This window comes from Olea europaea, unplaced genomic scaffold (assembly GCF_002742605.1).
Source record: "Olea europaea var. sylvestris unplaced genomic scaffold, O_europaea_v1 scaffold199, whole genome shotgun sequence".
NCBI lineage: Eukaryota > Viridiplantae > Streptophyta > Magnoliopsida > Lamiales > Oleaceae > Olea > Olea europaea.
Genome location: NW_019237766.1, coordinates 5,911 through 21,896, shown reverse-complemented (window position 1 = coordinate 21,896; position 15,986 = coordinate 5,911). Strand labels below are relative to the sequence as shown.

Sequence of the window (15,986 nt, the reverse complement as noted above, 5' to 3'; positions counted from 1 at the left end):
CATAAAGACTTCTTATTTTCTATTAAACGCTGAACGCTTTTCTGCACTGACAATTCTGGTAATTCTTCCCATTGAGCAGCTTGGGTGTCAATTTAATTTAATTTCTACAATAGTAGGTTCATGAGTTCCACCATGCTCCCCCATCCTGTAGATTCCATCAACAAGCCAAAATTTATTTATTGTCACTAGACAATACACTACATAAACAATTAAACATTTTTGTTTCAAAACCTTGAAGCACAATTTGTGATTATCTTTTACATTATATACTGTCAATGACTAGTTTCAAACCCCAGAAATTGGATAATTTTAAAAATACATTCAGCTAGTATAAGAAGAGATCTCCCAAAAAGGATAATCTGGAGAAATCGGTCAAATCTACCTTAGAACCAAGCAAGCAATAGGAGTCATTTCTCCTCGTGGGTAAAAGTACACCTGAAGAAATAACATCAGAAATCACTATAAAGAATTTGTCAATTTACAATACTTGTAGATCGCCCTCAATGTAGGAACTACGTATATCGACCCTGCCGCTGAAGATTTTCACTATAATGGAGAAGAAGATTACAAATTATCCTCACTCCTCTATTGCACACTATTAATGGCTCGCTAACAAGTTATTTATTTAGTTAGAATATTAAGTCGATATGTAGTCGAGGCCCGAGGGAAAGTGTATAGTATGGTCAAGCTCCACACTCAAACTTATCAGCTTAAGAATCAAGAATCCCCAGAAAAGATTAGAAATTGGTGAAAGTTGGGAATGTCTTCAAGCTAACTAAACCACCCACCCAGCTTCTTCAGCACATTGTTCACAACAAATGCAATTCAGTACATAAAATTTATTCAAGAATCACAGCAGCACAACAATGTGAGAATTAAATGATACAAATAGCTCCAAAAAAAAAAGTCCAACTGAATAGCTGTAAACTGACCTTTTCTTTCGTGTTCCTGGAGTAGCGACTGGAGAGTTCAGACTTGGGAGTGGCACGCACCACAGCAACAAAAAGAAGCTCCTTATGCGTTAAAATAAACTACAGCAGCACCTCAGTTTTGATTTTTCAAAGAACAAATAAATTAAAAGGTTTTTCATCATTATTTAACATATCTGTTTTTTCTTGTGACACTAAGCACGTGTTTGGTGAAAATTAAAATTTAGATTTTAATTTAAATCAAGTCAACAATCATTGACGATTTCTCGTCGGTGGATAAAGCACCTAGAGTGATTCCTAATAATATCACTGATTACAATGCCATCGATTTTATTTGTACGATAACCCGATCAAGATCCAAATCAAATAATCCGTTAATTAAATGAAGCAAATATGGATATAGGTCAATCCGATCCAATAACAATCCGATCTGATTTATTATAATAATATAATATATTTTATATATTATCTCATAATTTATTATACATAATTTTTTTTTTAAACTTGTATTATACTTAAACATAATTATCGAATAACTAATAATATTAGATAATAGTATAATTTTGTTAATTGAAATATATGAAGAGATTTAATTTTTAATTAATTAAAATAAGATAAAAATAATAATTAATTTATTTTATAAATTAAACAACCAAAGGGACCAATATTGGAATTGCTTTCATTATTTTCAACTTATCACTTCCCACATCAGATACCACTAGAATATCATAAAATTTACAATCTACAAATAAGTGGGCGAAGAATTGGGTAAAAAGCTATCTAGGCCTTTTAATTCTAGGGTAAGAAGTTGACTAAAAATTTTACTTTTCTAATTTTTTCAATTTCGGATCGGGTTATTAGATCGGATATCCGATAACACAACGGATCGGGTATGAATTTAACAATCAAATATCCGTTGGATTATCGGATCGGATAAGATAATTTTTTTAATAGATCGGATCGAATTTGGCCAAATCTGATCCATATCCGATTTATTTACAGCCTTACTTATCATGCCATCAATTCACGGATAAAATTATCACTTACTCTGTTAATTTTAATATTATTATTCTCGAATAGACTCCATTGACAATTTTTCTAAGGCCCCAAATTGCTAATTGCTTGAGCCGCATCCGATTGAGTTATCATACTCTAGGCCTAGGATAACATATGCATGGTCTTCTTGTAGTATTACGACACTAGCTAGGCGTTACATCCCATTTATCACTACTGAACATCTCCTGCATAACAATTGTACATATTTTAGTTCCTCATATTTTCAAACATTCTCATTTACAAACTCCAATATCAATAACATATTTTGGTTTGGACATTTGGTCGAGCATTGAACATTCAAAATACTATGTACAAGGAACTGAAAAAGAGAAATGAATAATGGAAACACAAACAATTGTAATAGAAAAGTTTGTTGGCGTGAGAGGTGATTTTGAGTGTTGATAAAGATTGAAGCAATGGGGACAAACATATGAAGACAAAATGGGTTGAACATGTTCTCTTGGATTCTAGAAAGCCTTAGAATTAAGCTCAAAATCCACCCCAAGCACTAATGTTTAAACCTTCACTTCAAAATATCAATGGGCCTAACCCATGTTCAGCGACGATGTCCATCATTCTCCCCTCAAAGAATTAAACACAGGACCTCCAAATTTGACATCAATTGATACAATCACATATTCTCAAAAGTTACAAAATAGGAGAGGAAACCTTGCCCTATATGTACCCAAATCAGGTCCCAAACCTACTCATGTTCATCTTTACTTCGAATTATCCTTTACAAAATAAGCATTCATGGATGCTCTACATCACATTCATTTCCCCCTTTTTATCCTTTCGTTTTCAAGTCAGTTTATTTTAGTACGCTTTCAGGCAAGCCCCTAAACTTGCTTTTAATTACAAACAAGTCTTATGGATCACCTTGCAGCCCATAAACTAAAAATATGGTAAACCAAAGAGCCATTGAGAAAATCAGATTGAATAGCAACACTAAAGGATTTTCCCACATAAAAAGACATCAACGTGCGACATCAAAAACAAGAAAACCGAGTCTCATTGAATTCCACCAGAAACAATTCCAAATCAAGAATCCTAATCCGATGCTTCTTGTTGGTTTCTCATTATGTTTACAAACTACGGACTAATCAAAAAATCGTAATAACTTGATTTTTTATTTGGTTTTCTAAACGTTTTAGTAGTCCATTCCACCCATGCCACCGCCCATTTCAGGGGCGGCCTTCTCGTCCTTAGGTTGTTCAACCACAATCGCTTCTGTTGTCGTCATTAAAGAAGACACGCTGCATAAGACAGAATAACAGTCAACAAATGTACACACGCATGCATGCACATATATATTTCTTAGATCCATGAAATGGACAGAAAATGATTTGCTTCACGGCTGTTTCAGCTCACCTGGCAGCATCAGTCAGTGCAGTTCTGATGACTTTCAATGGATCAATAATTCCTGCCTTGACCATGTCAACATATTCGCCTGTTTACACAAGGAAAAGGAGTATGAACAATCATAAAACAAAATCTGGAGTCACCTGCAAAACATAAACAAATTATGCATGTAAAGTCGACCTTTAGCAGCATCATAGCCAAGATCTGGGTTATCCTGTTCCAACAACTTGCCAACAATGACAGCACCCTCCACTCCTGCATTTGCGGCAATTGTACGTACTGGCGTCTGCAATTAGAAGTTCACAATGCATTAGTTAGCAGAAAATGAGCTCGTGCATATGCGACAGGATAATTGAAAATTGGCGATACCCCATAATCAATATGCCATGCAAAAGATTCGTGACCAGATTTTGATCATAAAACTTGAGAATGGATGTCCATACCTTCAATGCATTTTGGATAATTTGTACACCAATCTTCTGGTCAAAGTTGGCTGTTGGCAATTTATCGAGTTCTTTTGACGCATACAAAAGAGCAACGCCACCACCTGCATTATTATAATTGCTTTAGCATATATCATCGCTGATAACAGCAGAGGCCAAACGAACAAGATGAGACATGAATTTATGAATGTACCTGGTACAATTCCCTCTTCAACGGCTGCCTTTGTGGCATTTAGTGCATCTGTAACTCTGTCTTTCTTCTCACTGACTTCTGCTTCACTAGCTCCTCCAATCTGCAGGGGAAAGTTGGTATGTTTAATTAAGACACTAAATCACATATCACATAAGTCAGAGATATATAAAACACTACCACATTGAAGTACTAAACTCAAAATGCTTGTAGAAACTGCTATAGGAAATTATACCTTTAATACAGCTACACCACCAGATAGCTTAGCGAGTCGTTCTTGCAACTTCTCCTTGTCGTAGTCGGAAGTACTCAATTCAATTGCTGACCTAATCTGAAAGTAGAGATAACAGTCTGTAAAAATAGAGCTATATGGGCTGTATTCTAGATGTGTACCAAACTTATATTCAAATATATCATCATAATTAATTAACCACTAGTTTGGAGATCACTCCTAAAATATTAAAATTAGTTCTGTGAATGAAGCAACACAAACCTGTTCGCATCTTTCCTCTATGGCTCTCTTCTCACCAGCTCCATCAAGAATAACAGTGTCGTCCTTAGATATTGTGACCTAGAACATGACAGAAAAGAAATGTAAATCCAGTGAAAGAAAAACCATTTTGTCTCTCTAAAAGCTCAAAAGCAGATCCATAATAAGAGAATGAAATGAATTATCATCCAAGTTCATCAAATGGCAACATAGTTTACCTTTTTACAAGAGCCGAGCATATCTAACTCTACATTTTCCAGATTCAATCCTAGCTCTTCTGTTATGACCTAAAAAGGCAAAATAACCAATTAACAAACGTTGTGGAAAAAGTAAAATTGTGTAGAAGCAGTAAATAGAGTACTCCACTCACCTGGCCTCCTGTTAAAGCAGCAAGATCCTGCAAATTAGCCTTCCTATTTTCACCAAACCCAGGAGCTTTTATAGCACAAACCTGAACATATTTCAGATAGATTACCAAAATAAAGCATAAATCAACGTAACTGCCTGCAAAGCCAATTTTCCATGATAAAAGCAATAGAGGTACCTTTATTCCAGCACGGAGCTTGTTAAGGATAAGAGTTGCAAGTGCTTCGCTTTCCACATCTTCAGCAACTATAACTAGAGGTCTTTGCCTCTGGACAGATATGGCAACTTAGAATCAATCACACAACTGCAAAATAATATTGATTAAAATATTGATAGCTCAGATTGAGGGACTTGAAAGATTTACCTTCAAAGCTAACTCCAGTACTTTAACAACAGCATTTAAGTTTGAAATCTTCTTCTCGTGTATAAGAATGAGAGGGTCATCCAACTCCTGCAGTTGTTAGAGAAATTGTTTAATAAACCTTCATGCAGCAAGGATTCCATTTTTCGGTAATAGACATTTTATTGGTGATAACAGCAGCAGAGGTTCTTACACATTTCTGGTTCTTCTGATTCGTGATGAAGTACGGGGAGATATAGCCTCTGTCCAACTTCATTCCCTCGACTACTTCCAATTCATTGAACAGTGTCTTTCCATCCTACAAGAGCAAATGAACACATTGGGTTACAGATTGTACATAAAAATTTAAGATACAGACTGAATGCGCGTCTACTAGTGCTTATAAGCTATGGATCACAAGGAACATAGGGAATACCGTCCTACGAAACGCCGGGATAACAAGAATGTTTTGCAAGCTAAATTATAATTTCAAGCTTTCTCAAACATGGTCAGAGGAAAGAGAGTTATCTTTGTCATAAACAAGCAATGTCAAGAGGAGCAGAGCGTGTGAAACATTGAATTTAACACCAAATGTCAGCTTATAAGACCAGAAATATAGTCAATCAGACATTAGTAAATTTCAGCATTTAGGCCTTTGTGTGAACAAGAATACTATAAAAAACCACCATACCTACAGGTAAAATGACAGTAAAAATTGTCATAGCAACAAATAGCTAATTAAATCTTTCACTTCAACTTTGAAAAATAGAAGAAGGAAAGAAAAAAAGAAATATATGTTTACTTCCATGTTCATATTATGCATATCCCCTATAAAAAAGCATTTTTTATTTTATAGCTATCAGCCAATGAAAGATTGTTTAACTACTGATTAGTGCACCACGGGAATACATAAATCTATTGCATTTTGGTTGAAAATTTGATGACACATTTTTTTCTCAATTAGATCTTGCCTGGATACCAAACACAAATACCTTTAGATCGTTTATCTTTCTCCCAGCCACTGAATATTTTTTTCTAAATGACCATGGTGAGACCACTGCAGTTGGTAGGTCATGGATAACTCCCTCAGTGTAACAAATCAAATAACAGAGATCACCCAGGCTTGATAATTTAAACATATATAATTAATACTTACTTGAATGGTGATGACACCCTCTTTGCCAACTCTTTCCATGGCCTTCGCAATCAGCTCTCCAATTTCTCTTTCTCCATTTGCCGAGATTGTCCCGACCTACAATTGCATAATAAGATTAGTAGCCAATAAAGATGCCATTACTTTTTATACAGAAGCAACTTCAACGCAAAGACAATACTTCATTCATTTTCCCTTTACATCTTTGGTAGCTCACTGGGCAGACTTAATTCTAACGGTGGGATCTAACTTTTCAATAAACTTTATTTAAGTAACGTTATATGATATCATCCTGATAAGACCATTATGCAAATCATTAACATTAATTAAGCAATTAGGGAACATAAAAAGTAGACAAACCTGAGCAATTTCCTCTGATGTACTTATCATCCGTGCTCTGCTCTTTAAGTTTGTAACCACAGCATCAACAGCCATGGAAATACCTCGTCTAAGATCCATTGAATTCATGCCAGCTGCAACCGACTTGCAGCCCTCAGTAAAAATTGCACGGGTAAGGACAGTAGCACAAGTAGTACCTGCAAGAATTTCACAGAACCATGTTGAATTGGATCCAGAAACATCATTATGGAGTTCTCATATATATACACGCGCGCGTATGTGTGTATATATATACAGTGACCAACCAGCAGTCTATAGCCAAATTAAGTTGAAAACTCACCATCGCCAGCAACGTCATTGGTGGCATTCGCAACCTGCTTTACAAGGCTCGCACCAATGTTCTTCACTTTGTCCTTGAACTCAATGCTCTTTGCCACCGTGACACCATCCTTTGTCACTTTAGGGGCACCCCAACTTTGCTCAATCACTACATGACGCCCCTTCACCAATTGAAACAATCAGAACTTTAGTCGGCTACAACATTAATAAAACAGAGAAAGAAAACTTAAAGTAGAGATAAACAGCTAATAAATTGACAAGAAAATAGTTGAAATAATATGAAAACTACATACAAGTGTCCCTATATATTTTTCAAACACCGGTAGGATTCATCAGAGGGCTAATCGGAAACATGAATAAATAGCTACCACTGGAATATATAATAAAATTAATTGATATTTAACGAGCAGTAGCAGGATCATTGAAGTACCTTTGGGCCCATGGTAACTTTAACTGCCTCAGCAAGCTCTTCAACACCTTTGAGCATCAAGGCTCTGGCCTCCACTCCAAATCTAATGTCTTTTGCTGCATAGTTTCTGCTCCAACCCAACCGACTACCAATCTGCATTAAACCCACCAAAACACGATATTCACACCCATCACATACGCATTTATTAAGTGAAAACAATTAAAATAACGAAACCCCTTGGAAATCTTAATTACCTGCTGACTGCTATTTCTTGCAACCCTGTCAAGTCAAGAAGTAGACAAGTTTTTCATCAAAACGAAATTGAACAATTAAATCATGCAAAACGAGTTGTAGACGCTGTGTATTGATGAATTTTGTTGAGTACCTGGCTTTAGAGGCAAGATTTGCCGCAAAACGATACATGTTTCGATCTAATGATGAAACCGGAAACTAGAAACAAATTTGCGGAAAGATAATGAAACTGAAGAATCACTAATGTCGAGAAATGAGGTAGAAATAGGTCAGTACTGGTGCCGATGGAGAATGGGGTGAGGTTGTGTAAATGAAGGCGCGAAGAAGAGTCTAGAAGAAGTGGCTTCTAGGGTTTTAGGGTTTTAAACATTTCATGATGAGGGTTTAAGCTGTTCTCTCATTTCGTTTTCATTATTTTTTAATTTTTAATAATTGCAATGGAATATTTTTCGGGAAATTTCATCTGAGGCCCGGAACCTTTGAATGTTCTGACAATAGGATCCCTAACCTTGAATTTCTAGTACCTGTGTCCCGAACCTTAGAAACGACAATGACTAAGATCCTTTTGTCACATAACAGTCAATTTGGCCATTAAAACGTCAAATTTTGAGTACATTGGTTATTTTTGTCATTAATTTAATTTATTGATAAATTGCACTATGTCCCGAAACTTCGAAGGTTCTGACTATGGATCTTGAATCTTTGATTTCTACCATCTCGAGTCCATAACCTATATAACTTTTGCGACCACATCTTTTTAATTACAGATCGTCATTTTGGTCACTATATAATCAATAAATTGAGCAAAATATCATACCATTTATTTAGCCATTGTTTGATTCCCATTATTTCAAAACTCAAATTTCTCAAATTTATTTTCAACTATTCATCTTACAATAAAATATGGGATAATTGCAGAAAAAGTCCCAAACCTTTGAAACACTAGTAGAATTTTCTTAAACCTTTCAATCTTTGCAGTCGTCACCCCTAACCTTTTAAACCGTTGCACGTGAGGTCCTTTTGGACGATTTTCATCTAAAATTCTGTCAGTTGACTGAAAATATAATTTTGACCACATTTTAACAAATTTTAAAGGGACAAAACAGTAAATTTGCATTTCTCTATTACTATAAACGATGAAAGTATCAAAATCAAAATTGAGAGAGAGAGAGAGAGATAAATCCCTTCCTAATGCTGGTAGATTAGCGATCGCCCCACCACCACCACATTACCAAATCACCAATGTGCAGTGGTCGTTGAGTGGGGTTATTGTCAGTAACCGTCCCATGGAAATGAATCCTCAAGTTGGAATCCAATATCAGTGTCTGCTTCAGCTAGCTTTCATGAAGAAGCACGGTAAGAAAATCCGACATTAAGGTATTATTCTTTGAAACAAAGATTTGGAAGGTCGAAAAATGTGCCTCTGTCATCAATGGTTGAGTAAGAACTAGATGCTTCTAAATTTGTTGAAGAAACAAAATTGGGCGGCAGCTCACGTGCTTCAACTTTGAATTCGCCTCTTGTAATTTGGTTAGGATATACCATTTTCATAAACACCATTTTCACCATCTCAATCACCATTTCGACCTTTACTTCTCCAATTCTTGAGTGGAGACTACTGGGTAGATGGGAGTTCATAAATGGATCATTCTCCTGCTAAGAAAATCAATGAAAATAAAAAATTTGTAATACAGTAGGATGGTACATGTTGGGCTGCGTGGTTTTAGTGCTGGTTAGCATGGATTGATTGGTTGGGCAAGGTGCTGATGGCTATAGGTGTGGATGGATATCATCGGTGATGGGACATGCAAAGAGTTACAAATTGATTTTGAATTCTCTTTGAATTTTTTTATTTTTATTTTTTTTGTTATTTTTTTCATGTTATTAAAGGTATGATGATCATTTAACTTTAGACCATATAAAGATCAAAATGATTATTTTAGTGACAAAATGATGTCTATCAAAATTGTTATATAGGCTAGAAAACTTAAGGTGCTAGAAATTAAAGATTGAGAACAACAGTCACAACTTTCAAAAGTTGGGACTTCAAATGAAATCTAATTATTTGGCAAAATCAAACTCGGTAAAATGGTTATTTACTCAAAATTTAGTCTTTTGATAGTTAAATTGGCAAGTTTCGTTACAAAAAGACCTTAGACACAGACATCTGTTTTGGATCTCAATGCTAAGAATTCAAGGTTCGAAATCCTACCGTCACATCCTTCAAAGGTTCGAAACCCTAGATTAACCTATACATTTCATGTTAATTCTAATCATTGTACTTTGATTATAATCTCAAATCGATTAATATACTTAATTTGTGTTGGGTTGACGTACTTTAATTTGGGTCAATTTAGGTTACTCTATCCAATTCTTAGAGCTCGTTTGATTAACCGCATATTTTACGGGTCTACAACTTTTCAACCACACATTTCAAAAACTTCTAGAATAAAGCTTCTTGTACATTTCACATTGTACATGAAGTTTGACATGCTTTGAAAATTCAAAATGTTGTTAGCGGGAAAGTATGTAGTTTTTAAAAACTATCATGCTACGACACGTGACATAATATCAAATTTGATGTCAAATAAAATGTATAAGTAGCATGATTGTGTCAACTCAACACTTTGCGTCTAGAAAAATCCACTATACTCTTATTTTCAATAAATAAAATACCACACTACCACTGTAATTGCCACCATTAACATTCCATCCCTGTGAATCTACGATTAATTGAAGAACAATATAAACCCAAACTTATACAATTTAGAATTTTAATTGTTGGTGTTGCTATCAACTAACGATTGTTACATTTTGATATGCAATGTTTATGAGATATTTTACAAGTCCAAAAATTTGATGCAATTCAAGGCAATAATTAAATAAAGCCGAAAAGAATTCAAGGTCTTTTCCCTCCATCTTCGAGGTGTAAGCTTGATCAATCAACAATGTCATTTTTTGTTTGATTTGTAGTGTCTTTGCATGTCGATTTTCCTCCTGAAAGGTAAAATCCTATTCATACTTTTTTTAAAATTGAATTCTCCGCGTAACGTTGGGTGGTTGGCTTCTGACGTGGTGTAATGTCTTAGTTAACCTTAAAATCAGATTCTTAGAGTATCTTTAAGAGACTTTTTAAATATAAGATCTTTTCTATTTTAAAGAATTAGCTTTTAAAATTATATTCTTTGAATGTATTCAAAGTATTTCAATTTTCAATGAAGAGAAGTATACAATAATTTGAAGGAAAGTTAGTAAAAATAAAACGATAATAAAAAATAATAAATATTTTTTGAAAGTAGTAAAATGAAGTATTAAATATAAATAATGTNTCTGTGATCCATAAACTATGCACTATGACATGTGGTCTGTAAACTATTACCTATGGTATTAATCTAATGGCCTATGACTAGTTCTCTTGGATCTGTGATGTGACCATTGATATGTTACCTATAATATGACCTATGAGCTGTTACCAATGACTTGTAACATATAAATTGTGACTATGAACTTCAATCTGTGACCTTTTGGCACGAAGACATGTGACATTTGATCAGTGACCAGATAATATTGATTTGTGACCTGTAAATATTGATCTGCAACCTATACGATATGACCCATTACATGTGACTTGAAACCATAAATTAGTGATTTATGACTAATTCTATTTGATCTATGACCTATGCATAGTGACTTCTGACCTGTGAACCGATATATGAGACATGTGAACTAGTATTTGTGACCTATGAAATCTAATAAGTGCACATTGAAATTTGACAACTGATTATGATTTATAACAAGGGACATGTGACTCATGCGAATGAACATGTCACCAGTACCACTTAACAGTACCTCTACGAACATGTCAGCTTGAATTCGACAACCAAAACTAAGTAATCATTTAAGAGAAAGAGAAAAATGTGGATAGAGAGCTTCAAAATATTTAGTACAGAAAATCCGAAGTTAATAGACAATGGAGCTAAACTTTAGGCCCAGGAAATGTTTCACATCTCAATTTCTTTGAGATCCCAAAAGAAATTTGTTGACACATAAAAATTCAGCCCAAATTGAATGGCCCAAGGAATGAAGCCCAATTGGAGGATCCCCTAATCAGATAGCCCAAAGAACGAAGTCCAATCAGACAATTTAGGATGAAGGCCCAAATAGGGAGGCCCATGAACACGGTAACACCATCGCTCAAGCTTGTAAGTCGCCAGGATCTGAGCGAATGGAGTGTCATGCAATCGCCCAGAGCTGCTACTCTATTCTCGCCCAAACCTTCGAGTCGCCCAAGGTCTTAGCAAACATAAAGTGTTATAGTAATCAAGAAGCGCAGTTATCAAAGCAGTTATTAAGCAGCCCTATCACGTTCCACGATTTAAGGAATTCAATTGAAGACGGTTAAACGACAAAGAGTAATGGCAGCAGTTAGAAAAGGCAGTTCCATGACAAGTTGGCCATTACGAGGAAAGAGGGCAGTTATAGAACGATCAAGCAGTTTTTAGCCGATTGATCACAAAGAGATCATCCAGGGAGTATAAAAGGAAGAAAAGACATAGAGCAAAAAGAACCCCGAATCAAAAACTCTCGAACAGAGAACATGTAACTTTAAATTTCTTAGTTTAGATTTAAACACTTCTTTCAGTAACTCGTGTGCTTGCGCCCCTTGGAGGCATTCTGTTTTTACTTTCCGATTGTAAAATCATCGCCAATAAAGAACACCCCTTTTTGGGACTTTGTCTCAAGAGGTTTGTTCCTTTCACAATCGTCTGATCCCTTTTTAATTGTTAGCGACGAACCCGTGCGAAACAATTTGGCACGCCCGGTGGGACAGTGGTGTTTGGTGTTGAAAATATAAAAGGTGAAACAATATGTCTCAGAGATCCTATAAGGAAGCAGCAAGTCAGGGAGGAGTCCAGTCTGTGATCGAGCGATATGAGGAGCAGCATGCCTCTCCACGAATAGATGGACAGAATCAGAACAGTAACAGTCGTTACGAACCAATGACAGAGTTGAGTCCTCGAACTATGCGTGCACTACTTGGAGAACTCACACAAGATGTCATTGAATAGGTAAATCTTCGAAATATTCATAATATGGAAAGATTTACCCAAAATGGGAATGCACATTATGACAACATGGTCAAACAACTAAACACTTTGAACGAAATAATGAATAAGTTAGTAGGCCAAATATGTCAACCAGTTCTGCCTCTTGCAAACCACTTTCAAACTAGGACAATTGTGGGACATAATCCCTCAGTCCTAAATCCGAATCAAGGGATAGAACTACTTTTTGGTCCCTCTACTTCAAACTAAGGGGGTGGTGCAGTGCCAAATCAGAACAATGGTAGTGGTACGCCTAACTTGGGGGTAATCCAAATGTAAGAGATAATGTCCTAAATAATGGACAGAATACCCCACGTGTTAATGAGGGAATAGATGTTCAGACTAATGGTAATGACCCAACTCATGGTAACTTTGTTGCCAATCAAGGACCAAATATCAGGCCTCATGCAAATCAACCGATTAACCAACCTGTAGGAATTCCATATGACCCTAACGTCATGTTGAGGAATCAGATTATGAAAATCGTACAGGATCAAATGACTTTTGGGGTGAGTCATGTCATTAGGCTGACTTACACAAAACCATATCCTGATTGGGTAGACCAAGCATATCCATGGCCTAGAGGGTATAAAGTGCCAGAATTCTCACTGTTTACCGGTTTAGGAGAGGTGTCTACTCTAGAAAACATAGGGCGATTCACATTGTAAAGTGGTGATGTAACTGATTACCATAAAATAAGGCTTTTCCCTAGTTCATTAATAGGAGTAGCTTTTTCCTGGTTCATCAACTTGTCAGCGAACTCTGTTCAAACATGGCAACAATTGGAATAATTATTCCACGCTCAATTTTATAAAACTGAGTCTGAAGTTACTTTGACAAATTTGGCGAATCTACGTCAAATGCCAAACGAATGAGCAGAAAGTTTTCTCCAAAGGTTCAAGACAGCAAGAAGCAAGTGTTTTGTACCTCTGCCCGAAAAAGAATTTGTCAACATTGCTCAGGGTTGTTTGAGCTTTGATTTAAAAAAGAAATTCCAAGACAAGGAATTTCTTGACCTTTTCCAATTGAGTGCGAATGTGATTAGGTATGAACGACTGATAAGAGAAGAAGAGCAGATGAAAAATTCTAGTAAAAGGACTTATTACAAAGACCCAAATTTTGACGTTCATACCATCAGCGATGAGTCATACGATCAAGCCGAAATGTGTTTGGCCGAATTGGTCAAAGAAGACACGTATACCTGTCCTATAATGGCTAAGCCTAGACCATCGGCAAGGATGAGCCCATAAAAGATGGAAACATAAAGGCTAGAACGTTCTCGTTCGATGTAACCAAAGCTGACCTTATATTTGATAAATTATATAGGGATAAGCAGATAAAGATGAGCGATAAGCATAAATTGCCAAACCCTGAACAAATTAAAGGTAAAAAATATTGTAAGTGGCATAATGCCTGGTCACATTTGACTAACAATTGCTTAGTTTTTTCGCCATGTATTGCAGGATGCCATTGAATCAGGACGAATTACGTTCGATGATAAGAAGAAGATGGTAGTGGATGAAAATCTTTTTCCACAGCCACTTGGAGTGAACATGGTGACGTCTGGTTTCAAAAAGAAGTTGCCAAAATTCAAGTTGGTCATAGATGATGGAGAAGAGAACCCTGGACCACATCCCAGTGTCTTTGAACGAATCAAGGGGAAGGAGCCAAAAAAGGACGAAAACGTCCTGTGTGCAAGATGTAAAAGAGAAGTGAGTGGGAACACGGAGAAACCAGGGATATGGCAGCATCCCCATCGCCATACTTTCTTCCCAAACACTCAGCCTCGTAGAGGGCGAGGTATATCATTCTATAGAGGACCGCCTTTTGAGAGGCAGTTCGGGCCAGTAGATAATGGGAGAACATTCAGGCCGCAACCTCGCCGGCCAAATATATGGCATTCGTTCCAGTATAATGCAGGAAGGGCAATACCCTTCAATGAGATGACTAGAATCCAACAAAGGCGTTTCCAACGAAACTATGGACGAATGATGAGGCAGCAACAGGGAGTGCCACACCCTAAAGCACCTAAACTACTCAAGGTAGCCAATCAAAATGTTCTCAAAGATAGTGAAGAGACCGGTACAGATGAATCAATGAAAGAGCTAGCAGAAACTTCTTCTGGGAAATCAAAGTTTGAGCGAGACAGAAGGGATGGAGAAGATCCAGATCAGCCCCTTACTATCCAGTTCGGTACGTTACCTCGTATCGTGGCTAATAATTACTTACTGGCCAATGAATTCAAGAATAAAGAAAAAGAAGAAGAAGAAAGGGAGGACAACGAAGGAGAGGCCTGCGTGCTGGAATGTGAAGAAGGCCAGACTTCTAGAGACGCCTACAATGATGAAGAAGACGACGGGATGACAGATATCGAAGAAGAAATCGACCTGAAGCAGAAAGAAGAAGGAGAGGAGTATCGCACAATACTCTGTTGAAACTACTACATCGAGAGGGAGTTCGCAAAGTAGACTTGTAGTGAGAACCATCTGGGCATTCTTTCGATTTCTACGTACTGTACGGGATGCTCAAAAGGAAGAAGAGAGTGCCTCGCTCTGAAAAGTATGGATCACCTCCAAGAATAATGCCCCCTCCCACAGGTTGGGTAACTGATGAAGAAGTATTAGAAAACAGTAAGGAGGAAATTCAGGAGACAGAGGCTCAGCGTGTAACACTCCGAATTTTAAATTTTTCCACGTGGGTTGGTAATTTAACAAATAAAATAATCAATGTCCAACACTGTCGTCACACTAAAGTCGAAAATTTGAAGTGATAAACACGTCCCACTTATTTGCATAAATGGTTTATTCCGCAAGCGTATATTTTTAATTTATCGTAACTTATTTGGATCGAATATTTAAGTATTTTAAAAGTTATTAAAAATATATCGATATTATACTCATTTTATAGCTCTTGCTAAATAGTATAATTTGGAATTAAGAAAAAGTAATTTTGAGCTAGTATGTCTGAGTTATTCTAATAGAACGAAATATGTTATCTATTAATATTTTCTTAATGTATAATATAAAATGATTTTTCTCCTAGAAATATGTACGGTCATGTGGTCATAATGAAGGGAATGAATATGTTAGTATAATTGGATTTATTTAGACTTAATTATCTCCTTAACCATGATATTAACTTTAATTAATTAGAACGTGCCCTTTCAAATTTGTAACAGTAACACACTTTAATTGATTTTACATTAACTCATGG

General features: G+C 36.1%; 1 protein-coding gene and 1 long non-coding RNA gene across 2 annotated transcripts; both read right to left on the bottom strand.

The window, feature by feature from the left end:
• Nucleotides 1–6: 6 nt before the first annotated feature.
• LOC111379433 lies at nt 7–1,019 on the bottom strand. Its single transcript, XR_002700045.1, has 3 exons — nt 933–1,019; nt 383–435; nt 7–145 (listed from the first exon to the last, which is right to left on the bottom strand). It is a non-coding gene; the product is annotated as an uncharacterized LOC111379433 (long non-coding RNA).
• A 1,887-nt stretch (nt 1,020–2,906) lies between these two features.
• Nucleotides 2,907–8,041, bottom strand: LOC111379438 (chaperonin CPN60-2, mitochondrial). The gene is made up of 18 exons (XM_023002809.1): nt 7,802–8,041; nt 7,671–7,695; nt 7,438–7,569; nt 7,009–7,168; nt 6,690–6,865; nt 6,333–6,428; nt 5,391–5,495; nt 5,201–5,287; nt 5,015–5,104; nt 4,841–4,921; nt 4,689–4,757; nt 4,474–4,551; nt 4,216–4,311; nt 3,984–4,083; nt 3,791–3,894; nt 3,528–3,633; nt 3,357–3,435; nt 2,907–3,241 (listed from the first exon to the last, which is right to left on the bottom strand). Exons 1-18 carry the CDS (start codon nt 7,837–7,839, stop codon nt 3,136–3,138), a joined length of 1,728 nt encoding a protein of 575 aa, XP_022858577.1. The 5' UTR covers nt 7,840–8,041; the 3' UTR covers nt 2,907–3,135.
• Nucleotides 8,042–15,986: the final 7,945 nt, after the last annotated feature.

Excerpts from the sequence above, each read along its gene's own strand:
- LOC111379438 (XM_023002809.1), bottom strand. The coding sequence starts at position 7,839 with ATGTATCGTTTTGCGGCAAATCTTGCCTCTAAAGCCAG. Across the intron at positions 5,288-5,390 it reads ATCAGAAGAACCAGAAATGT|GAGTTGGATGACCCTCTCAT; the intron begins GTAAGAACCTCT and ends TAACAACTGCAG. Across the intron at positions 4,312-4,473 it reads TAGAGGAAAGATGCGAACAG|ATTAGGTCAGCAATTGAATT; the intron begins GTTTGTGTTGCT and ends CTCTACTTTCAG.